The sequence below is a fragment of the Diabrotica undecimpunctata genome, chromosome 1 (assembly GCF_040954645.1).
Source record: "Diabrotica undecimpunctata isolate CICGRU chromosome 1, icDiaUnde3, whole genome shotgun sequence".
In the NCBI taxonomy this organism is placed as follows: Eukaryota; Metazoa; Arthropoda; class Insecta; order Coleoptera; family Chrysomelidae; genus Diabrotica; species Diabrotica undecimpunctata.
The window spans coordinates 132,304,589-132,332,213 of NC_092803.1; the positions used below are offsets into that span (position 1 = coordinate 132,304,589).

Sequence of the window (27,625 nt, forward strand, 5' to 3'; positions counted from 1 at the left end):
TCCATTTTTAATATTTACGTTTAATAGACATTATAATACAAATAGATACAGTGCTGCTACACAGGTCCGTTCGTCCAGTGCAACAGAGAAAACTTACGCAAAACAGTCCCTGCATATTTTTCTAATGGCACGTATTTATCAACCACGTGACCTAAATTAGCAATGGGAAAGTGATCTGACATTCAAACTCCGCGGTCGCTTTTAGTATTATTTCTGAGACAACGGTTTATTCTACACAATAATTGCTAATAAACATTTTTGTTCAAAATTATCTCAGCTACATTTTTTATTTGAAACATTTTTTCAATGGCGTACAAATTTTAAATATAGATAGAGATGTAAAATAACTTAATTCTGCCTGTAAGGTATGCAACAAACTATACATGGACTTGTATTAATTAATTATCTCTGTATCTTTGGGTAAAAGGTATGTTTATCAAGTGGTCAAACTGTTTACCTGTCGTTTTCGCTTAGCTTGGAACTGACAGAAGTCAACCATTTTAAAAGTTTGAATAATGACTTTATATTCGACCTTTGAAAGTAACAGAGGATTCTCCACCGACCAACGCCACGTGGTTCTCGAGTTAGAAAAATTTTAAGTTTATTCAGAGGCCAATTTAAGTTTTAATAAGGCATGTTCATTTTAATAAGTATTTGAAGTTTTGAGAAAAGGAGGTTTTAGTTTAAATACTGGAATATTGTTGCGTTGGTCGCTGGAGGAAAAAAACAGAATATAACAGTCAATTTTCATTTTGGATTTGGGTACTGGATGGAGGTTGTTTTCTTTTGAGTTTTTGGTTTTTCCCCTGGATTCTGGAGTTACTATTTAGTTTTTGGTGCTAGAAGAGTGAGACTTCTAACTTTCATCCGGACGAGTCCCAACGGCGTTAAGGCTTCCGGAAGAAGAACTTTCTCGGTTTGAGAGTAGTCAGGTTCTTTATTATTCTCGTACTATTTTTAAAAATAAGTTACCTAAATTTTGTTTAAACTTTTAGTGAGCCTAACGAACCAATCTTAATAATCATTATAGTCAATTTTCATAATCCATATTTGCATTTCATTATCTATAATAACATTCAATTTTTCTTAATATAATTTGTTATGTTATTATTATTAAATTGGGTTGTAAGTGATAATCTGTTTTATTAAACCACCTTCTTTTATATATAAGTGTATATCTAGTTACAGAAAATCATAGTTATCGGCAGCAATAAAGTCACTAGGTTAAGTGTTTGTTAGACGAAGAGTAGTAAACATCTTCCCTGGCGCCCTAATCATCCTTCTTTCGTACATTCCTGTTGGCGGTACTTACTCTTAGTTTGTTTTATTTATTCTTATATTTTCTTAGTGAATATCTATCGTTACTATTCTTTACTGTTTTCTCAGGGCATGCAAATAGGCCTAATCCTACCTTGAATATCAACTGGCCAGTCTCAAGCATACCCAGCTAGTTTCAACTTCTACTTTTAACTTAGTTTGAAACTTATCTTCATTACTACTCTACAGATCTTTACCACATCATGGACCTTGCCCCAAGTGATCTATTTACATTTTGTTACAGTAGCGCACATCGTCTTAACGCAACACGGATTTGTTACACGTTCCCCCCTACGAGAGAGCCTTTTAGGGAGAAGCCGGGGGTAAAAGTGTTAAAATTTTTTGCATCTTTTGGGATCAAAAAATTGACATTCTCAGCAAAGTTAGCTTGTTCGTATGATTTTTAGAGGTTTAGTGGCATGTTCATCTCTGACGACTGGAGCATCTGATTCTGATACCAATCCAAAACAATCCGAAACTATATCTAGCAATAATAACAGTAACGTTACCTATTCAAACAAATACCAGATATCCTTATCATAAATTAGTGGATTCACCTAGCAAATATCGAAAACTTGTCAAAATTTAAACCCAATATTGCTAAAGATCATCAGTTAAATGTTATTTATAAAGTAAATTGTAAAGACAGTAATTCAACATATATCGGGCAAACACATCTATATCTACATAAAAGGATTGTTTCTCACAAAATTAGTGTAAAAACCAACAAATCAAACACTATAGCCTTAGCTAATCAATCTCTAGAAAGTAGCCGTTCTTTTGATTTCAAAAGAATGGTCAAATTTATCTCCATTATTAGCCGATATATTTATGGAAGATTTTGAAACAAATATTATTTCTATACAAAATTTAAAACCCACAGTATGGTGGAGATATGTAGATGATGTGTTCTCAATATGGCCTTATGGATCAGAGTTGTTGGACACATTCCTGAATGATATAAACGATAAAGAAGAGACATTTACCATGGAAAAGGAATATAATAACACACACTACCTTTCCTGGAGGTTTTAATCTCTAAGAACGATACTGTATATGAGACTCAGGTGTATAGAAAACCAACACACACCAGCAGATATTTAAATTTCAAATCAAATCACAATATTAATATTCAAAATGGAATCATTAAATCCTTATACGATAGAGCCAAAATTGCTTGTTCTAATGAAAATTCGTTCTTGGAGGAAAAACATTTGTTAACATTTGTTTTATTAAAAAATTATTATCCTTTATCGTTTATAAATAAGAAATTTTCAACAATCGACCGAATAGAACATAACAGAACGAGATCCTACAGCATATACAAGGAATAATACGAGGAAAATAACAGTACCATGCATAAAAGGATTATCAGAAAAACTTAAAAGGATAGGAAATAAATTCAACATTTCAACAACATTCAAAACAACAAACACATTGAGATCTATCTTGTCTAAAACCAAACCTAACAATGAACGAGAAAGGACAAATAATTGTATTTATAAAATACCTTGTGAATGCGATCAGTTTTATTTAGGTGAAACATCAAGAATATTAAATGATAGAATAAGTAAACATCAATCTTATATTAAAAATAGAGAATTTGATTATTATTATTAAACAATTAATGAAGGTCCTGAAATCAAAGAAGATTGACTACAACGACCTCAGGATCTCATCAAATTTATACTATAAACAGCGAGCAAAAGTACGTGTTACCGAAAGCTGTCAGAAGAAATTGAAATAAGATGTCGAGTGAGACAGGGATGCATATTGTCGCCAATTCTTTTTAATTCCTACTCCGAAGAGATCCTGAAAAACGCTCTTGAGGGTGAAACAGCTGGAATAAAGGTAAATGGCGTTCCCATTAACCACATTAGATATGAGGACGACACTGTGATCTTAGGCAAAAATATTGAAGATCTTCAGAGACTGGTGACCAGAATAGCAGAGTATGGAAAAGAGTATGGTATAACAATGAATGCCAAGAAGACGAAATTTATGAGAATATCGAAAATTCAAAGAAATAACTAGAATCTTCTAATAAACGGAACCAACGTCGAACAAGTGGACAAATATGCATATCTGAAAACAATGATTAACTCCACAAATGATTACATTTGTGTAACATCATTACAAAATCAGAATTGAAAAGGCTAGAGCAAATTTCAACAAAATGAGAAGAGTGCTATGTACAAGGGATTTAAAATTGGAACTAAGAGTTAGGTTGGCGATGTTTTTTCGACTTTATTTTATGGAATGGAATCTTGTGCCTTGAATGCGACATCAATGAAAAAAACTGGAATCATTCGAGCTGTGGGTGTATAAAAGAATTCTGAAAATATCGTGGACAGGACACGTCACAAACAAAGAGGTTCTGAGAAGGATAAATAAAGAAATAGAAATTTTAAATATAATTAAAACAAGAAAATTGGAATATCTCGGACATATTACACGTGGAGAGAAATACACCTTGCTCCAACTGATTATGCAGGGAAAGATCCAAGGAAAGGGAAGCATAGGGAGGCATAGAATGTCATGGCTGCGCAACCTGAGAGAGTGGTACGGATGTACATCAAATGAACTTTTCAGAGCAGCCGCGGAGATGGCACTTGAAGAAGAAATATGTAAACACGCATGATATAATGAATATAGGGTTCGATGAAATGATTCAAGTATAGTAATAAAAGAAACGGATGGTAAAAAGAGAAAAATCAAAGAAGCGGCTCTAATTATGCTAAATGAGTCCTGTCAATTTTTTCACATGCGAAAAATCATGTCATTTTTTCGCTGTATTACTAACTATCATTCTACCACAATACCACGTTCTACAGATAGTTGTAAGATAGCAAACAAGAAAGACCTCTCTCTTGCCCTCTATCTATGTGCTCTATCTCGTGATTTCAGTGTTAGTACCGCGAAACACGTATTTAGAAACCGGTACCCGGACAGCTTCCCCCTATGAAGAACAACCGCGAGTGAAAGCCTGTAAATACCGCTAGTGTGTATGCAGCAGAAGAATTGATAAGACTTTGTATAAACTTAATTTGCTATAATCTGTATAACCCTTCACTACTTATCCTAATTTATTTTGAACCAGCCCTATATAATACAGTCCTCATACACTAAAATTATATTCATAATTTAACATATCTACACCGTTTTTGTACAAGTCCAATTGTTTCTCAAATTCCTCGGCAGAATGCAGTAAGATCTAGTTACCCATATTAAAAGAGGAAGTTAATAAAAGGAAAATACCAGTATTAGTAAGTCAGTAACATATCGAGGATACATCATTTATATTTTTTAAATAACAAACATATAAAATCAGAATTTGATGTTTATTGAGAGTAAACTAAATGTTTAAGACCAAATACTTACCATTTCGGGAGAGTATTATGAGGTTTTTTCCTGGTTTTTTCCTCATGATTTACTATAAAATCACTAACAGGAGAATTTTACTGTCATCATGACATGTGGTTGTCTTTGTAGTTGTCTTTGTAAAGTCGTCTACTTTAAAATGTATAATATATGTCTGAAATGTCAATATACATGAGTCAGATAAAATTAAATTATTAGAAGAATTTTTCATCACGTAACAAAAAACAAATTTGTTTAATTTATTAACGTCAATAAACTTATTTTAACATTTAAATTGTGGCTTATTCCTAATAAAATATTATCTAATTTTAAATGCCACAAGAAAATAGCTTCAGAACAATTATATATATATATATATATATATATATATATATATATATATATATATATATATAACAAATTATTAAATTAGTTGTTGTAAATGCATCTTACGCAGATCTTTTAAATACGGCCCTGAACCAGTCCTAGTTGTAGTGTCTGCCATGTAGCATTTAGTGTAGAATATCACGCTTTGTATTCCATCGCAAATGAACAAACATATATAAATATAAAATGTAATAAGTAATGTTTTATGTAATTAAAGTGCTTATTGAAAATGGCGAAGGTAGTAGAAACGTTTAAGCAATAATAAAGTGTTTGCGAACTATTTTCATCAGGTGATAAAGGTAGAGATAATGATCATCATGGAATCAATAATTTTCGCGATAAATGAGAATACCTATAAAGAGAGAAACGCCCAAAAAATTATTGACAAGATTATTTTCTCATTGCCATCCTCGTCATGTATGGCATCCTGCTATAAAACTTAACGGTTAAATTACTTTTTGAGATTGAAATTTTCTAAGCCTTAGTTCATGATTTATATACGTTTTAAAAATTTTTATAGTAATTTGGTGATATTTTTTGAGCAAATTACAAAAGTATTATTGAAAATTGCGCTCGATAATAAATGTAATACGATATGTACGCATGGCACAGTTAACTACTACATTATACGTGTTTATTATTTATATACAAATTTAAATATTTTAAAAACTAATCTATAGGTGAATTAACATTTCAGTATAACTTTTGATAACTTTTGAAACGGTAATAAAATGGGTTTTCTTTCAATTTTAAAGGTAAGTGCTGTGTTTTTTTTATTAAGGACTATTTAGGTTGTATCTCGTATATGTCCATATGGGATGACTTGAAGTTAAGGGACCTAATTTAATATCGATTTGACGCAAATGATCTTATCCACAAATGTTTCTAAGCGAGCTAGGTTTTTTAAAATGGCATTTTCACTATGCTTGATTTTGAAGTGATATTTTATAAATTTGTTTAATCAAACGTAGGTATTGTATGAATACGTCTTAATTTCAGTCCTATGCGACTCGTTTGGGAGGTTTATTGAATAATCTTATTAACAATTTTATATTTTCAAAATTACTTCTTCTTCAAGTGCCATTATGGCTATGTGCACCCTCTTGACTACCGGTCTAAATAGTTCTGCACTACTGCATTCATTTCGCTTTCCTAGAATTTTACCTTGCCTAATATGTTGTAATAATGAGTATTTTTGCCCTCTCATCACATATCCTAAGTACTCATGTTTTCTTCTATTGATAGTTAATATTTTTTTTCTTTCATTTACTATCCTTCTAGCTACGTTACTTCCACGTTTGACATTCTTTGAATCCATGATATTCGTAGATTCGTAGGATTCTTCTATAACACAAATTCAAAGGCGACTAACCTATTTATATGAACATGTTTTAGTGTCCACGCTTCCAATAGCCCAGTCTGGTTAAAAAAAAAGTCGAAACATTTTTCGCAGATATCTGAAGCTTTTAAGACATAGGTGGGGGTTACTAGATGACGAATAGATGAAAAAGTACTCGTATTTTTACCTTGCGTTTTTTTTTAAACAATAATTTATGGTCACAATTTGATTTTTGTCTAAGTTTTTTCCCTTATATTTTACATAAACAATATTTATATCATTTTTTTATATCAGGAATATCTTTATTTTCCCGTTTTTTAAATTAAAATTGATAAATAATTTACGGAGATATTTGCAACAAAGCAGATTTTTGGCACTAATTTATAAATTTTAATAATTTTTTATTAATAAAATAAAATGTTATTAATACTTTTGAACATCGAGGAATTACCGTCTTTTAAATTTGTGCGAAATTTTCCCCCGATCGGTCAAATAGTTTTAAAGTTATATAATTTATTATCCCTGAGGCTAAATATTGAAACTATTGAACTTGCTCTATTAATGATGCTAGACATATTTAGCAAATTTCATAGGATTCTTTAAGACTTAAACTATCTTAGAAGTTAAATGCATTTTGCGTTTTCATCGAAATTATTTACAAAATAAACGTTTGAAAAAGGGGTATGCTTTTTACTTATAAACAATTGTAATAACTTCTAATGTTTTTCAAGCTACAGACTTGTACGTACAACTATCGGATAGCTGGTAAAAAAAAACTCACATTTAAAAAAACCTATGGTCAATAGAAACGAAGTTAGGGACTATTTTTAAAAAAATCATATCTCCGTTGTTTATATACATTAAGAAGTAAAATTTGCACAAATTTTGAATGAAAATCTAAACTTTATATTGAAACTTATAGCTATACATCTATTCGTCATCTAGTAACCCCCACCTATGTCTTAAAAGCTTCAGATATCTGCGAAAAATCTTGCCGTGAAATCGATGATTTATATCCAAAATCTCTTCAAGTTAAACATCATACTAAATCTTCATCAATTTCCAAAATTCTTAGAGCAACTGGTTTTTTGCTTCTTCGAAATCCAATTCATTCCACCCGACGCAACTTAGATACAACAAATTCCCAACTTCTTAAAATTTACAATGACATCCACTCTTTTAATATCCATCCATTATTATGGGACACTTTCGATCGTTTTTCTCACCAACAAGCCCAACACATTTCTGACAACAAAACCTAAACCCAGAAACGTAAACTGGACCAACTTATCTCTCAACAAAATCCAAAGCCCATTTCTAATCAACAAGCTTCTACTGTTGTCCGCAATTTCTCAGATATCCACATATCCGATTCAGCTACCAAAGCTCTATCAAAAGGCTTCAATTTTTCTGTCACACCTCTTTCAATCCCAACTGAGAAAATCATTTGTCAAACTGAAGAAGCTATTTCTCATCTTCCTTCCGACCAAGCTGAAGTCGCCAGACAAGATGTCGCCAGAATTCTCCGTACTTCCAAACCCCCACCGTCAAATATCAGTCTTTCAGAAAGACGCGCCCTCAAAGAACTTTATAACAACCCTGACATTGTCATTCTTCCGGCCGACAAAGGTAATGCCACCGTCATTCTTAACTCTTCTAATTATTTCGACAAAATGTTCGAACTTCTCAATTCCACAGAATACAAACGCGTCCCAAACGATCCCACCGCCTATCTGGAAAAAACGACCAAATCCATCATAAATAAGTCTACTCTACCTTCAGACATCAAACAATCTCTTATACCCAGAAAAAAATCATCCCGAATTCCAAAGATATACGGCCTTCCAAAAATCCATAAGCCCAATGTTCCCCTAAGACCCATCGTCAGTGCATACAACTGCCCCACTCAGAAATTGGCAAAACATCTCGCTCTATCCTTACAACCATTAGCCGAAAAAGCTTCGTCTTTTGTCAAAAACTCTTTTCATTTTATTGATCTTCTGAAAAATATTTCTATTTCACCCTCAGATATACTAGTTAGTTTTGACATTGTTTCTTTGTTCACCAACATTCCCATCGATGAAACCATTTCCATCTTGGACTCTAAACATCAAATCCCCCAAGACATACTATCGCTTATAAAACACTGCATGTCCAATACATACTTTTCATTCCAAAATCATTTCTATCGTCAAATCAAAGGTGCCCCAATGGGATCTCCCCTCTCTCCCGTAATAGCTGATATTTTCATGGAACATTTCGAAACAGCAGCCCTGTCGTCATCAAATCTCAAATCCACCTGCTGGTTACGGTATGTTGATGACACTTTTGTCATTTGGCCTCATGGTAAAGACACGTTAGATCTCTTCCTCTCCCACCTGAATGGAATACATCCTAGTATTCAATTCACGATGGAAGTTGAGTCTGAAGCGTCTTTGCCATTCCTTGATGTTCTTATTCGGAAAAACTTACCTCACAGTTTTTCCTATTCCGTGTACCGGAAACCCACTCATACAAACCGATATCTTAATGCCCAGTCACATCATCACCCCGCCCAACTCAATTCAGTTGTCAACACTCTCATTTCTCGTTCCATAAGACTTAGCGACAACAATCATAGGTCATCCGAAATTAATTCAATAAGGCAAACACTCTTACAAAACGGCTACCACAAAACCCAAATCAATAAGAACATTCAAAAACATCTAAACCCCATTCCATCCAAAAAAGAAACCTTGCCGCCGGATCAACCCAAAATCTTTTTACCTTTTATTAAAGGTGTCACTGATAAGATCAGTAGAACTCTTCTTCCTCTAAATATCAAAACCATCTTCACTACTCACTCCAAGTTGTCCAATCTCCGATTGTCAGATCCGTAAAAGACCAAATCCCTAATGAAGACCATGGTGTTTACGAGATACCCTGTTCCAGTTGCCCACGTACATACATCGGACAGACAAACCGACGAATCCATAACCGTATTTACGAACATTCTATATCTGTCAAACATTCCGATACTACTTCAGCCCTAGCCCAACATCATATTCAAACAGGCCACAAAATAGATTTCGAAAAAGCAAAAACCATCGCCCCCATCCGCTCCTTATAATCGAGAATCATTCGTGAAGCTATCGAAATCGAAAAACGGCCTAACAGCTTGAACACGCGCGATGACGCGAAACGATTGCCGGCAACATGGCGACCCCTGCTGATATTACCGCCTCCACCGCCCACACCGCTCAGGCCACGTCAGTTCAGACCACGTCAGCGCATACCGTTCCCGCGCATACAGCGAGTATAAAAGTAGCCACAGAGGGTAAGACCGGTTGTCACTCGACACTGAGGAATAGGCAGATTGAGACCTCAGTGCCGAGAGACAGTTCTTGCAATATAGAACACGATACTGGTACGTCTCGAGTGAGGGGAGTAGGCAGATTGAGACCCCGAACTCGAACCGAACCGTATCACTCTTGATAATGGCTCCAAAATGGGTGCCGAAACGTCGAGTAACAAATTCTCAACGCGGTTCTTCCCGAGAACTAAGTAATTTTCATATATATATATATATATATATATATATATATATATATATATATATATATATATATATATGTATATATATATGTATATATATATATATATATATATATATATATATATATATATATATCTGATATATGATAATTGCTATCGACACATTTAACTTCATATATATATGTGTATATATATATATATCTATTTATACGACATGCTTGGCCACGAATACTTACATAAATGAGATACTGTAAGACATTTATTGGAAAAAATTTAAACTGATGTATAACGTTGCACACTTTTATACCATTGGCGTTGTCATTACGTACATACTTTATACACGTTATTTCAAATGTAATTTCCCATTACTAAGAACACTTTTACAATACTACTGATGAAATTTGATTATTATGATTAATTAGAGAATCATTAACATTTTTAAGAATTAGAAACTAGCGAGTTAACTTTTAAATGACTGATTCCTTATCGATCACCATAAATTATTAGTGTGGTTGAAGTGAAGGTACCTATATAAAAATCTATTTTAAGTAGACAAAATAGCAATGAGTACTACAGATTTTGCGGATGTGGTAATAAAAAAGGTATTTAGGATAATTTATTTTTATGTATACAGTAGACACACGAACATTATCATCAGGTATCTTTTTTAAGTAGGTTTACATTTACATATAGTAGGTAATAGCAAATCAAAAACTTAATATTTTGGAGCGATATTCTGCTTTCAATCAGCACTGTTTTAAGCAAAAAGTAGTAAATATTTTTCAAAATATCTTTCGGTTGTAGTTGAGTTCATATCAGTAACAGAGACTTACTAGAGAGATTAGAATAGATACCATTATTTTGTCTGACCAGTGATGTACTAAAAATATTTATTATACAGTGTGTCCGTAAAGTATTGAATAAATCCGATATTTCCTAAATGAAAAGCGTTTTTAAAAAAACCTAAAACACGTCAATTTTTAAGTCACCCTATATTTGATGACATTTTTAGACCGATAAAAATGAGCTGACTCCAAAAAAGTATAATACTCGGGGTCTAATGGATATAATTTGAAACATATGCGCTTAGAAAATAAATTATTTATTATCAATTGCAAAAAGTAGCCTACTACTAGTTTTTAGTGAAACGTAATTATTTTTAGTAACGTTCAATAACAATTAAGTAGTAGAATAATTGTATTAATTATTCTGGAGTTAATCCTGGAGGTATTAATGAAAGGTTATGGTTTAAATAAGATGGTGCGCCTCCGTATTATGCTGTAGATGTTTGAAGGTACCTAAACGAAATTTTTCACCAACAGGTGGATTGGAAGACGTACACATATTGAATGGCCAGCGAGGTCGCCAGACCTTTATCCTTTGGATTATTTTATGTGGGGTCATTTGAAGAATGTTGTTTATAAAACGAAACCTGCAAATATTGAAGACTTAAAAACAAGAATTCGTAAAAAATAAACAATACTTGTCAAGAAACCATGAACAAGGTTCTACAAGAATTTGTACAATGTTTGGGTTACTGTCAAATACAACAAGGGCTACAATTCGAACATTTAAGATAAAGTCATGTATCAATTACTGGATTACTTTTAAGTTATTTATTATAACTTATTAATATTAGAAATCAATAAAAATTAATTTTCTAAGCGCATATCTTTCAATTTACAACCGTTCGATCCCCAGTATTATACTTTTTTTGAATCAGCTCATTTTTATCGATCTAAAAATGTCCTTAAATACAGAATGTTACATTTAAAAAAAGAGCCAATGAAATCATCACCTTAATGTGTATCACCTTGTACAATGAAATTTTATTGTAAAATGTAGAATATTAAACTTAAAAATCAGCGTGTTTTAGATTTTTTGAAAAATGCTTTTCATTTATGTAATATCGAATTTATTTCATGCTTTACGGACACACTGTATATAAATTATCATTAAGTATGTTCTGTCATATTAAAAAAAATCAAATTTAAATTGAGTAGCAGATAATTCCGAGAAATGTTTTATGTACTCTCAGAATATGATTCTGAAACTATTTTCTTGTGACATTTTTATGTTATCTAGTTATTTATGGTAATTATCTACAATTTTAATTAAAAATACGTTTCGATATCTACTTTGCAAACCGTTCCAAATACAAATCTTTTTTGGATTTGTATTGATATTGTGTATCGATGAAACATTTGCAAAAAACGGTTGACGAAGTGCACTAAAATTTTTCAACCAGGACGTGCGTCGTTTCGACGGTCCTCTTTTTCCTTCCACTTTTCCTTGTATAAACAATCGCATCAACTCATATTTTTCCTTCTTAGTATCTGACCAAAGTAGCTCATTTTTCACTCATTTAATCAATTGTTGGATTATTAGGAATTGGTCTATTTCCAGTTAGGAAACAAGCTATCTGGAGAAAGCAACAAAATTATCGACGAAACCTCTCCTCCTCTTGACCTAAAACAATCTATAATTCCTTGTGAAAAGCTTTCAGAACACCTCGAATATATAGCCTATCCGAAATTCACAAACCCGATATTCCTCTACGTCCCATTATCAGTGCATGCAACTACCCTACACAACCATTGGCCAAGTACTTGGCAAAAACTCTACAATCTCTCGCCGTAAATGCTTCATCCTTCGTCAAAAATTCTTTTCATTTCATCGAACTTCTTAAACAAGTAAGTTTCGATATCGTTTCACTCTTTACAAACATTCCTGTAGACGAAACTCCAAATATTCTGACTACTGAATACAGTATCAGAAACTAAATACAGTATCCTACAAGACCACTTATCTCTCACTAAACCTTGTAGGTGCAACACTTATTTCATCTTCCAAAATGAATTCTACAGACAAATAAATGGTGCCCCAATGGGTTCCCCACTATCTCCACTAATTGCCAATATCTTTATAAAAGACTTCGAGACCCGAGCACAATCCACATCAATGCTCAAACGCACATGTTGGCTACGATATGTTGACAATACATTCGTCATTTGCCCCATGGCAGGGATACTTTGGTGTCTGTTCAAACCCATTTGAATGGTACATATCCTAGTATTCAGTTCACGATAAAAGTGGAAACTGATTCATCTCTATCGTTTCTCGACATTATCATAAAGAAAAACCAATCCCTAGGTTTTCATCACTCTGTTTATCGAAAACTCACCCACACCAATCGTTACTTGCATAATAACTTTTATCATCCACCTTCACAAATTAATTCAGTCATTAATACCCTTGTCTCCGGATCAATACGTCTTTGCGATGATGCAAATAGACCAGCTGAGCTCTCTCTATTAAAACAAGCCCTCATCCAAAATAATTACCGCGAAAATCACATCAACAGATGCATCCAAAGACATCAATCTCAACCCAAAGACTCATACCCTCATCACACGAAAGCTTTTCTTCCTTACATCAAAGGTGTCACTGACAAAATCGACAAAATTCTTAAATCAAGAGGAATAAAGACAATGTTTACCCCCCAACTAAAACTATCATCTCTTGTCCGATCAATCAAAGACAACATTTTAAATGAACAACATGGAGTTTATGAATCCAAAATAGGATTTATGAGCATTCCATTTCTGTTCGCAATTCCGACTCAATTTCAGCTATAGGTCAATACTATCTTCATACAGGTGACAAAATTGATTTTGATAGCTCCAGAACCATATCCCCCATCCGCTTCTATAAACCAAGAATAATCCGAGAAGCCATAGAAATTGAAGAAAGGCCAAATTGTATCAATAAAAGAGATGACGGCATACGGTTACCTTCGACTTGGAGACCTCTTATAAAGAAAATATCGTCTGCTCCATCCGTTAATCAAAATCCAACTGTCAGAAATGTTCGCGCTAACCCCCGCAACAATTACCGAGCCAATCCCAACGCTGACCCCCACGCCAACCTCCACCCAAACCACGTCACCATCAACGGTTTAAATGAACCGTCCTGTGTTCCCACTACCAGTAATGCATTGGTTAGTGATCAGTGTAGTAGTATCTGGGGGTTCGGGAGACTGAGACCTCGGAAACCCTGAAGAAGACATCAAAGAGGATGTCGAAACTTCGGAGAATCGACGCTGTTCAACCCGTAAGCCTGTTGAGTTTAATATTAATTCCTGTAAGAGTAATAATCTTATCTCTAGCTCTAGCCATGAATTTCCAAAGGATGAATGATCTTCTTTTAGATCATGGATGAAGAACATTTGCTTAAAAAACTTTGGGCAGTATTCAAAAGTCCCATCTTTATAAATAGTGTTAAAATCTGCTAAAAATTGTAAATTGCTGCTGCAGGAAAACATAATAATTTGGTTTTCTATGTCGTTTAGCATTAGAAACGTTATTATTGATTTTCCTGGAAATGTTTTTAATATCTCATAAGTTTTTTTCATACTTTTTGGAAATTTAGGCAGAAGAAATCCTCGGGCGTTATACATATTTTTTCGGACCAATCCCACATCCTTGGTGGTCAAGGTACTAATATAGCCATTTTGTAATTTCTTATGTAAAATTTTCATAGGTCGTTCACTGATATCTTCTACTGCTTTCGCTTAAAATTTGGCGATTAAATACATCTTCGTCTAATTTACTATGATTGTGGTCATCCCTAATTTCTGTCACTGTGTTGTCTCCTTGGGTTTTTAAAAATGTTACATTTTCTTTCTTCTACGCACAACAAATCCAACGCTTGCACAATCAACTCGTTTTTCACTACCAACAATTTTCATAGAACTCATTTTGGAAATTTTTGTGGGGTATTCCTTTTTATATATGATCACCCTAAATGCATAACCAATATTAACTATACTTACAAATACTTACAAATTAAAAAGTTATTAGAAGGATTCCGCTGCCCGGGTCTTAATTCGACCATCTAAATATTTTGACCCTTCTAATTCAGGAAGACGGGGCTCAACTTACGTTTTGCCATATAAACTCTACAGTCCAAAATATTCTACAGGAAGTATTATTTGCACAACGATACAATTTCACTAAAAACTTAATATTACCTATTTACAAATGCGTATTTCCGCACTCAGGAAATACGCATTTGTTCTTGACCAGTAAATTAAAGGTACAATATAAAACTTTTTGTGGCTTGTAGAAGTTTGATAGATACAGATTATTGTATAGCAATTTTGAAAATATAAAAATGATTTACAAGATCGGGAGCTATTAACAACAAAATAAAGTATACAGAAAAACAAAACAAGTTTACAAAATTAGCATATTTTATCTTAACTTTCAGATTCTGACGTACTATTGTTATGACTAATGTTAATACTGAGAGGCTCAATTTGTGCTTCAATCAAATTGTCCAACACCTACATTTTTGGCTCCACTTCTTCTTTTATATGTATGATGCAGTTTTTTCATTTCCGTGGTAATGGAATATTCATGGAATACATTTTTAATGCCAGCAAATTTAAATATTGTGCTATTGGATGCAACATAATTCTTGATTTGCGCACATAAAAGCTTGATTGGATTGAGCTCGCAGTGAAACTATTCTATTTGTACTTCATACCAGTTCATCTACTATGTAGTTATCATATTCGCATTTTTGTTCTTTAACTATGTCTAAAAGTTGTACTCTTAACAGCGTTTCTTAAAAAGGAATGTCTTTTGAACGAAGCCAATTTTGAATATCTGACTTTTTTGTAGTTATAATGGGAATTTTTTTTATTTTCTGGAATGGTAAGGTGTATTGTTCATAACAATTACGGTATTTTCTTCGGGTGTTGGTAAAGTTTTTTGGAGACAACTTTCAAATGACTTCCCATCCATCTCCTTATGGTAGTCTCTACTTTTGCTCGATTCAAAAGCCGGAACATTGTTTTGTGCATCCGGAGCAAAACCATTCTTACTTCCGATGTGATAGATTATTTATCTTTTACCTTTTTCTAGAAGTGATATTAAAGATGATAATTAAAAAATTGAAGGTTTATTTTAAGTTGAATTACCTGAGGGATTTCTTAAGCCCATCCAGCAATGTACGTGTTGCAGAAGTCACAGAACCATCCGCCCAAAATTTTAAGTTTGTATGGCCAGCATTTTCGTAAGAGTTTGTAAAACGTAGTTCTCTTAAAATTTGTTAAGTCGTTATCATTATTTATATCTCTGAAGACTTTGTCAATTATAGGAATTTCGTTACGGAAAAATATTGGTAAATCTTCCTTCTTATAGCTGACATATCGAAGTTATCTACAGTATCTATTGATTTGAACGATTTTGGTTTGTTTTGGTGCAGAGAATGTGTGGGTAATTTTATATTCTCTAATGCCATTCACAACACTTTTCAAACAAACTCTAACTTTATCTGCAACCCTTTTTTGAATGTCAGTTAAGGCTAAAGTAGGATTATCTTGTAATTCACATTTGTATGTATTAACCATTATTTTTTTGGTTCTTATATCTATGTGATTTTTTAACTCTTTTCTTAGAAGGACTTAGTGCTAAAAGTTGCCCGTTTTCATCCACAGACTACGAATCAGACATTTTTAATAAATGTAATTATTATACTTACTTTTTCCAACTAAAATAACAAAATATGCATTTTCAAAATTTACTCTGATAAATGCTTTATTATACTTACCGGAATTATTTTAAAGTAGAGAAAACTTTTGTATTGACTAGAAATACATTTTTTAATAGAAGCCAAACATATGAGAGCCACAAAAGATAGCCGAAGTTACAGAGGTGCTGATGCAAATTCGGACCACTTTTTGGTCAAAGTTAAAATGGAGCAAATAATACCCACAATTAATAACACTAGTTCTAAAAAAATAGAAAGATATAACGGTGCACTACTTCAGGAGGGAGAAGTTAAGAAAAAATTCAGGCAGCAAATTGAAGAGAAACTGAAAAGCCAGACAACAGTAAATGATATAGTAAGCAGATGGGTACAACTAGAAGAAAAAATTCAAGAAGCAGTCGACTCAGTATTATCAGGAAACAGACAATGTAAACAAACGGATTGGTATGATGAGGATTGTAAGAAAGCCATTAGTGACCGAAATAAAGCTAGAATAAATAGCATAATAAGAAATAATGAAAAAAGTAAAAAAGCTTATTCCGCAAAAAGACGGGAAGCAAAGAAGATCTGTAGAAGGAAGAAGCGGTCAAGTTTAGAGCAGAAACTAGTTCGTATTGAAGAAGATTTTTTACATAAACAAGTCAGGAATTTCTACCAAGAAATAAAACGAGACCGAACCCAGTACAAAACCACCTCATTATATTATAAAGATGAAGAGGGGAATCTGTTAGGTGGAACAGATGAAAAATTAAGAAGGTGGGCCAATTATTTCGAGAATATATTATGTACGGACGACCAAGATGAAAGAGAACAAACGCAACTACAACATGAAGAAGTAAGGGACCCAGATGTAAATGAAGAAGTACCTACCAAGGAAGAAATTATAGAGATCATAAAAAACTTAAAAAACAACAAAGCACCTGGTGAAAATGGTATCATTGCTGAGTTTCTAAAAGAAGGTGGCGAAATGGTGCAAGAAGAAATCGCTGAGTTAATACGCAAAGTGTGGATCAAAGAAAAAATACCCAATCAGTGGAAAGAAGCAATCTTATGTCCAGTGCATAAAAAAGGAGACGTTACAGAATGTAAAAATTACAGGGGAATAGCTCTACAAGATACAGTGTATAAGATTCTGGCCATATCAATTAGAAATAAAATTAAAACAAAAGTTGAAAATTGTCTAGGTGAATATCAAGCAGGTTTCAGAGCAAATAGATCGGTAATAGACCAAATTTTTACAATGAAACAAATTTTAGCTAGCTCATTACACATGCTGTTTATTGATTTTAGACAGGCATATGATACTATAAAAAGAAATAAAGTATATGAAGCACTAGAATATTTTAAATTTCCACCAAAAATAGTAAGACTGACTAAATGCATACTCAATGATACTAAAAGTAAAGTCATGTTAGAAGGACGGGTTTCGGATAGCTTTATCACCAATAGAGGTCTGCGACAAGGTGACCCGTTATCAACAGATTTTTTTAATTTGATCTTACAGAGGCACTAGAGGCACAATATATCATCACAGGCATCAATGCGTAGCATATGCAGAAGATGTTACCTTAATAACAAGGAGACCTGCAGAATTAAGAGAAATCTTTACTAGAATAGAGAGAATAGCCAGGGAATATGGTTTAGAAATAAACGAAGAAAAAACAAAATATATGGTGATAAAGGGAAACGAAAATCATCTAGGACAGTCCTTTAAGATACAAAGCCCAAGTAAAGAATATAACTTTGAAGTTGTTAGCCAATTCGATTACTTGGGAGTGACACTAACAAATAGGAACGAAGAGAACCAAAAAATCATAAAAAGAATGGCCAAAGGTAGTAAGAGTGCTGGGAGCCTGACTAAGATACTGAGGTCGAAGATAATATCCAGAACAGCAAAAAAACGAATACATATATACAACAGTTATCCGACCTACAGTACTCTATGCTAGCGAGACCTGGACACTAAATAAAGATATGGAAGTAAAATTAGATAGATGGGTACGAAAAATTCTTAGAAGGATATACGGAGGTGTAAAAGAGGGGAACATCTGGCGAAGAAGAACGAATGAAGAAATAATGCAAATATATGGGCAACCAAAAATAACAAGACTCGCTAAAATTCAAAGATTAAGATAGCTCGGACATATAGCAAGAATGAAGGAAGGAAGAGTTCCCAATGAATTAATAAACACGGAGGCTGGTACAAAAAGAAAAAGAGGCCGCCCCCGAAGAAAATGGCTGAAGTCGGCAAAAGAAGATCTGAAGTCTCTGCGGGTACAAGATTGGAAAAACTTAGCACAAGATAGAAAGATATGGAAGAAAATCGTTGAAGCCTTGGGCCTTTGAGGCCTGTTGAGCTGAACTATATATATATATAAATAAGTTTTTAAAAAAAGACTTGCACTATATCAACAAACGACCTAGCGATTAACAAATAAACAAATTAACAGTTTTGCACAACTCACTACTAGGACTCATTTGTCGACGGAAGGCAAAAACAAAGTACGTGTCTGTTAGCCCAACCGACATGACTAAGATGGTTCGATAACTTGTGGCCAATAGCAAGGTGTTCGTCACGTGCAGACTTGAATATCTAGCAGTGAATTCTGTTTATTCTGTCGGTAGCTTGGGGTTGGATATAGTTTAGTGTATATTATTATTTAATGTGGGATCGTTTAAAAATACATGGACCTGTTTGCACAATAATTTGTTATGCAATCTAGTTTTCGTAGATATACTGTGTTTCTTATTGATGTGTAGGTATAGGCGTGTTGGTATAGTGGTCAATATACTTATTTAATTTTTATTTTGTAGGAAAAAGAATATATTAACAAAAGACGAAAAAAATCAACAAAATCAAAATTCGAATTTGAACCTCCGACATATCTTACAGTACTGCTAGCACTGATTGGGTACTACATTCTTATATCAATCGGATTTTTAAACAAATTTCTGTTTCCTTTAAAAGTAGTAGAAGAAAAAAACAGAAAAGGTTACGAAAGCATTCTTGATAACTATACTCCGTTTTATTTAAAATACGTAGTTTATCGATTTAAAGACTGCATTCAGAGGACCATATGTAGTATTGCAGGACCTGAAGTGACTTTAAAAGAGCGAGTATTTACCACAGACTCACAATATCGGTAGGTTATATGAAATACATCATACAAATGTTCATTTTTTTAGGTCTATAAGGACTGCTACATAAGTTTTAAAATATCGCAATACTAAATGTAAAATCATACAACATTATATTGCAATGTTTTAAATATTCTAGCGGTTATACGTAGTTAAAGACACAGAGTGATGTATATTTTCTGTTATATAAATTATATGACGCTAGGTAGAGATAGCACTCTTGTCAAGTGTAAAATTTGCGTAAATACCTGCGTTTCCCCTTTCAGTCTGTCGTCAGTTCTGAGTCTACCTGATGGGTTCCCAACAAATACGAAACGTCATGACCTAGTGTGAACAAAGACAGACTTTTGGGAGAAAAAACAGTTATCAATATATATATATATATATATATATATATATATATATATATATATATATATATATATATAGTTTAATACAGTTATATAATTGATGTGATTCATAAAATCCTTTATCATTTGCAGCTCTAAGTGTATGAACCTTGGACTGTTGGAAATTATAATTGATCTTCACCTGTGGCTGATTAACCAGCCACAACGTTGACGATTTATATATGAGTTTTTGGATTGATCTCACTTGTTTGTTTGTTTTTTCTTAACCGATCACTGGGGGAAAATTTGGTGTTAGTAACCACCTTTCCTTTCATTTATTGGTTCATTACAAGCAGGTTGTCATCCAAACTCATCTTATCATTTAAATAAATCGCTCTATTATTAGGGTTGGTATTTCACCTTTTTGTTCTGTCATAATTAATGACCTCAAGGTTTACTGTCTTTTCACGTTGTTGGCACGTTTGTTTTAATATAACACCATTTTACCGGCAGCATTCAAGAAGCCAGGAGCGGTAATTTCATTATACATTAAATTATTCAATTTCAATATCAATTACTTTAATAATGCTACCTAAAGTTAAAATTAAATCATAACTATTGCTATATTGTTGGAAGTGCATCTCTGATTTTCTTAGTTGTTCATGTTCTTTTCAATGTTTTTTTTTACTTATACATGTATAAAAAACCACATGTTCTTTTTGCTGTGCTTAGTTTGAACAAATTGTTAACTGTATTTAGTTCAATTTATTGTTTATACATCGTAATCGTATAATGTCCATTTACTTAAGCGTCTTTACAATTTTAATATCACTGACTGCTACATATCTTTTTAAGGTAACACATGTAACAACTTTTCCATGCTTGTGTGGTTTTTTCATATTGATACTAGATGAACTGATGATGCTTTCTTATTAAGAAAGCGAAACGTCTTCAATAAATAGATGAAGTAGCCATCATCTTTGTCTTTTTTCTCCACCTTTTGACCGAAAAAACCCACCACTCTTCCGAGTGATCCTTAATATATATATATATATATATATATATATATATATATATATATAATATATATATAATATATATATATATATATATATATATATAATATGTATATGATAATATATATATATATATATATATATATATATATATATATATATATATATAAGGTTCCTTTTGATAATTAGTAACACAACTGAGTTTCTGAAATTAAAGATTTATTAAAACATGTTCTATTTACATTATTTACACAAAATTTTACCTGAAATTAAAGAAACGACATTTAATGTCACTAACTCTGGATGTTTAACATTCTTAATTACAAAATAAAATCTGACAAGGTGACAAGTTTTTAAATATACAGATGACAGAAGTGGTTGTGTCTAATATTCCAGATAATGTGCTCGGTAGAGCGCGGCAATATTTGAATGATGAAATTATTATTTCATTACATCCCCTTTCCCAGAGGAGAAAATATTCATGCCTTGAAAGTTTAGTAATCGTCTATGTCTTCTTCATCTTGTTCTTCATCTTCAGATGTTGAGATTGGAGTCAGCTTGGATATGTGGAACAGATTGGACTCTTGATGTTCTTCGGTTCAGGTTTATTCTGTAAATTGAATTTGACAATTTTTCCGTAATTTCATACGGTCCTATTTTCAGTTCGTCAAGTTTGTTCCTGTTTAATTTGTTTCCATTTTCCACATATACCAAATCACTACCATATATTTCCACTATCTTGAAATCAAAATGTTTACGGTTTCTGTCATAAATTTGTTTATTATAATTATGAGATTTTATCGTTCTATCTAGAGCAATATTTCTATTACGAATCCAATCTTTCTCAGAAGTTAATTTTTTTAGTTCATTTGGCAACATTGCAACATTTTTGCCATACATTAAGTATGATGGTGCAAAACCAGTGACAGTATGTTCTGTTTCATTGTATTTGCGCACACATTCTTGTGCTATTGTTGTCCAAGCAGTTTTTTGTTCTTTTTCGTTAATTTAACATCTGATTTTATTAATTAGGGTCTGATTTAATCTTTCATTTAAGCCATTAGAAAATGGTGAATTTGTGACAGTGAAGGTTATTGGTATAAATTTTTCATCTAAAAAATTTTTAAAATTTTTTGAATTTATTCCTGGGTATTGGTCTGTTAGAATCATACCAATCTGATCTGTCTCTGATATGCTTTTCACACGTTTAATAAAATCATTTGCAGTTTGAGTTTTCGATGTTAGGATATATGCATATCGTGTAAAGTGATCCACTAGAAGATGCAAATATTTTTTTGTAGATCGAGAACCCCCAAAACCTCCAATTGTGTCTATGGAAATAATTTCGAAAGGTTTTGTGGCTGGACCTAAATGTGACATTAATCCAAATTTTCCTAGTCCTCTTGATTTGTTTCTAGTACATACTGCACAGCTTTGACATATTTCCTTTATATTTTTCGTTAAATTTTTAGCTGTATAGTATGGTCCTATCATCATATGCATTTGTTTTATTCCTATATGACACAAGTTTCTATGTACATCTTTTAAAAATTGTATGCTATAATCTTCGGTTAGAATGATTTTTTCGTTTCCTCTTACTTTTTTGTAATAAACATTATTTTTAGTTACTAGTTTATTATTATGTTTTATATCTTTATTTTTTTCTTGGTCTTTCAATATATCTTCAAGCGTTATCAAATTTGTAACTTTCAACTGCTCCTCCATATTTTCATCGGGTTCTAAGACAGGATTTCTGCTAAGGCAGTCAGCTTCTAAGTTATATTTTCCAGGGCAATATTTCACCACAAAATCATATTGCGATAAATAATATGTTAAATCACCTAGTTCTTCATCTGTTCTAGACTTTATATTCATATTCTCCAATGGCTTGTGGTCAGAAAAAACAGTAAATTTCTTACCTATTAAGTAATGTTGCCAATATTTAACACATTCTTTAATTGCTAGGCACTCCAGGTATATAGCTTTTTTCCTCTTCTGTACTTCATTTAGTTTCTTTGAGAAATAGGCCACTGGTTTTTCTTCATTGTTTTCCTGTGGTTGTTTTAGCACCCCTGCTATTCCTAGTAAGCTAGCATCAGTATATATGTGTATCGGTAGAGTTGGATCAAAAATAGTTAGTACAGGTTGAGTTAACAATACATTTTTTAAATCTTCAAATGTTTTTTGGCATTCTTTAGTCCAATTAAATGGTTGACCTTTTCTCAGAAGATTATGCAAAGGATACAATTTTATTGCTATTTTTGGCACATATTTATGATAAAAATTGATCTTCCCTAGAAACTGTCTAACATTTTTCTGTGTTTTAGGTATTGGAAAGTTTTTTATTGAAATCAAGTTGTCCTTCAGTGGCTTTACACAATTATTTTTTATTACATGACCCAAGTATTTTACTGATTCAGCTGCAAACATGCATTTTACAAATTTTAATCTGAATCCTTCACTTTTGATTGCTTTAAATAGTTGTGATAGATGTCTGATATGTTCCTGGAATGATTTTGAAAAAATGAGTATGTCATCTATGTAGCTCACTGTGAAATCTGCAAGTTTGTGTTTTCTTATTATGTTACACATTATTCTTTGGAATATTGCTGGAGATGTTTTTAACCCAAATGGTAAACAAGTCCATTGAAAGTGTCCTTCTTGTGTAACAAATCCAGTTTTGTGCCTATCTGTAATGCGCATAGGGATTGACCAAAAAGCAGAGTTTATGTCCAATGTTGAGAAAAATTTGCAATTTCTTGTCTTTACCATTAAATCCTCTATAATTGGAAAGGGTTGTGATTGGGGTACTATAATTTTATTCAAGTCTCTAAAATCAATGCACAATCTTGACTTTGTATTTTCATCTCTTTTATAAGCTAATGTAACTGGGGCTGCAAAAGGACTGTAAGATTCTTCTATTAGATTCTTGTCTAGTAGCAATGCAATTTGTTTCTCAATCTCCTTTTTATCATCAACTGTGGTTCGATATGGCCTTTTGCTGCAATATTTCTCTTCTAATAAATCAATGTGTGCTTCATATTCCTTCACTGTCCCTACATCATATTTGTCTTTTGCAAAGACAAATTTGTTTTCACATATTAACTCATTTATTATTGATTGTTGATCACAATCTAAATGGTCTACATGAATTTTAAAATTTGTCTCATCAAAGTGTTCATTGAAATTTATTAATATTTATTTTCTATTTCATTTAAACTATTAATTTCATTTGTTTCCTTAGAATCACATTTTATTTGTTGATTATTATCTCTTACTTTCTTATAAATGTCACAATTTTTTGAAATTGTTTCAATTTCCGTAGTAACATCATTTTGAATAGGCACTTTTTGACTTATTTGCAAGTTTTCATTTTGACACAAATAGAATTTTTTTATACAGTCTAAACCGATTAAAAAATCGTAATCAAAATTATATTTTTCGATCACAAAGACTTCTGTCTCTTTTTTTATATCAAAAATTTTTACATCTAATTTTACCATACCACTAGTTTTTTTAATGCCATTAATAGTTTTTAAATAAGTATTGTTAAAATCAATTGAATTATTGTTATTTATTTTTAATAACTTTGAATTTATTAATGAAACGTTTGAACCTGAGTCATATACTCCAAAAAGCTCAATATTTTTATTCAACACTAATTTTATTTTTATTAATGTCAGTATTAATAGTTTTTTGAATTAGAATTTTGTAGTTCACTTTCTAACTCTGAATTATTGATAAGTTTAATTTGATCATCCTTATTAGTTTGATTATCCTTTGGTTTAAACCAACAAGTTGATTCAAGGTGGTAGCGTGGTCCTTTTTAAGTTTTTCACAGATGGTACATGTATGCTTTTGCTCTCTGTCCAGTCTATCTGTAAGAATACTTTTTCACTTCCTTTATTTGCTAAGTGTTCATTATTGTTTAATTCACTGAAAAGGTAAGTAGTTGAAGTCAGTGAATCTTTATCAAGTCTGTTCATGATGTTTTCTGGTAAACCTAACACAATCAGGTTTATTAGTGTGTTATTGTCAATTAACTTATTAACTTCTAATAATAATCTTTCTTTTTTTGTGGCATATTCTAATAGAGAACCAGTTTGATATTTGAATGTAAAAGCATATTTTATTTGGGACCAACATTTGTTTTCATAAGTATCACAAAAGTTTGTTTTCCAAGTTTTTCAATCTGATTTCACTGTATATTTAATTAACATACTACCATACCAATCTAAACATTGTTTTTCAAGTAGATGTCTCAAACTTTCTATTTTATCTTCATCATTTAAATTCAAACCTTTCACATTCTTTTTCAAAATCTTCCATCCATTGTCTAACATTTGGCATTTTAATGGAAAATTTTTCAATTAAAAACTTTTCTGTTAACTTCCCCACATTTTGAATGTTTGGCAAATCTTCATAGCTAACAGCAGCCGGTTGTAGTTTTTCTTCTAAATACTGATCACCAAATTGTAAATTTTCACCTTCATCCAAATAAATCTTCCTTAATTCATCATCTAATATCATCATCATCATACATTTCGTTTTTGACCTCTTTTTTTCAATGAGTTTTTTTACTTTTGTAAATGAACTGGATCTAGATATGTAATGTGTGTTTATTTACCTGCTTAAATTCGTCTGAGATATCAAAAATACGACCATCTGGGAGTCTCAATTGAGGCAATACAGATTTCATTTGATTTACTGTCTGATGATCCTAGTATTATGAATTTGAATCTCAATTTGTCCATGACCAAAAATGTCGTTTTATAAGGTTCCTTTTGATAATTAGTAACACAACTGAGTTTCTGAAATTAAAGATTTATTAAAACATGTTCTATTTACATTATTTACACAAAATTTTACCTGAAATTAAAGAAACGACATTTAATGTCACTAACTCTGGATGTTTAACATTCTTAATTACAAAATAAAATCTATATATATATATATATATATATATATATATATATATATATATATATATACTAATATATATTATATATATATATTTTTTAGTGGATTTTCTTGGGCTTAGGTTTATAAAAAAAAAAAATTTGATTTTGATACTAAGACATTTTCATATATTTTTTTTCGACGTTTCGGGCAGGAAATCCATGCCTTTTTCAAGAAGCAATATTGACTAAAAAAACATTTTATGAAATACATAATACGGTTAAAAGTTTAAACTTTTGACTTACCAAGCATGTAAAAATTCGGTACTAACAAGTAGACGTCACAATTAAAAATAATATTAAAAACATAGGACATACCCACTAAGTCACTACATGTAAAAATGTTTTTTAAATCTAATGTGTTGTTTATTGATGTTAGTTTATCGTTTAAACAATCAGTTATTTAACATCATAGGTGTTCTGAGATTGTCTTTTTTATGTGTTTTTAATTAAGTTAAAATATATTTTGTTCAAATTTTTGACATCTTTTTTATCATTTATTGCATTATTATTTTTTTATTGTATAGACTCTAGAAGCTCTCTCTCTTCCTGTTGGTATACTTCCCAGGATCTTGGTTTTCTCAAAATCAAATTTATGTTTTTTTTTCGTTTTCATGGTTTGTGAGGGCGGTCGAGTTTTTTTTTTGTCAATATTTGTGGGAACGTATTCTTGAGTTAAGTAGCTGACTGGTTTGTCCAATATAAACTCCATCACAATTCGAGCAGGGAATTTCATATAAAACATGCGATCTTTTTAATAGAGGGGTTTTGTTTTTAGTCTTGTAAAATTTTTTTCAAAAGATTGTGCCCTTTATGAGCAACCGTAATATTATGTTTGGACAGAGATTTGCAATTTGTTCTGATAATCCTTTTATATAGGGAAGAGACATATAGTTTTTCTTTACCGTGTTGGTTTCATTGTTATTATTGTTATTGTAAAATTTATGCAGTCGCGGTTTGAAAGTGTTGTCGATAAAGGTGGTGTGGGTATGAATTAAGTGTTAGTGCTGTTTTTGCTTTTTAATGGCCTGAGGTCTATTGATAGGATCGGATAATCTAATAGCTCTATCGGCGTAGTCCGATAACTACTGATTTCTTTTGAGACAGGGGATGATGAGAGTTGAAATTCAGATATCTCGACGACCAGGTTTTTTTGGTGTACCATGAAGTAGTTATAGTACTGTTTTCTCTATGTAAGGTCAGGTCCCAGAAAATTAATTTGATAATTTTTTTCAATTTCTAATGTGAATTTTAGTTTTTGGTTAAAGTTATTGAATTCATTTAGTAAAATATCCATTTTATTCTCTGGGCTGCCCTGCGCTCAAGCAGTCATCTATATAGCGATAGAAAAAAGGTATATCAAAATCTATTTTATTTAAAACAATTTCCTCTAGATGCTCTAAAACTAATTGCGCGATGGCACTGGATATGCTAGCACCCATAGCACATCCATCTGTTTGTGGAAGATTTTGTTTTTATATAGGAAATAGGTTGACTTTAATGTTGTTTCGACTGCTAGCAGAAATTCTTCTAGAGGGATGTCTGTGAACGCTTTGATTTCATTCCACTTTTTTTTAATAATGTCTTTTGCTAAAGATATTGGAATATTGGTGTATAAAGATACCACATCGAGAGAAACTAATTTATAATTTGGAGGTAAATGTATATTTTTGAGTTTTAATTTCAGGT

General features: G+C 32.0%; 1 protein-coding gene across 1 annotated transcript in view; it reads left to right on the forward strand.

Moving 5' to 3' along the window:
* The first annotated feature begins 5,665 nt into the window (after positions 1-5,665).
* LOC140431911 (serine palmitoyltransferase 2-like) overlaps positions 5,666-27,625 on the forward strand; it is a 50,294-nt gene continuing 28,334 nt past the window's right edge. The window contains 2 exon segments of the mRNA XM_072519781.1: positions 5,666-5,819; positions 19,310-19,638. Of these exon segments, the coding sequence (XP_072375882.1) occupies positions 5,796-5,819; positions 19,310-19,638 (353 nt within the window). The 5' untranslated portion in view covers positions 5,666-5,795.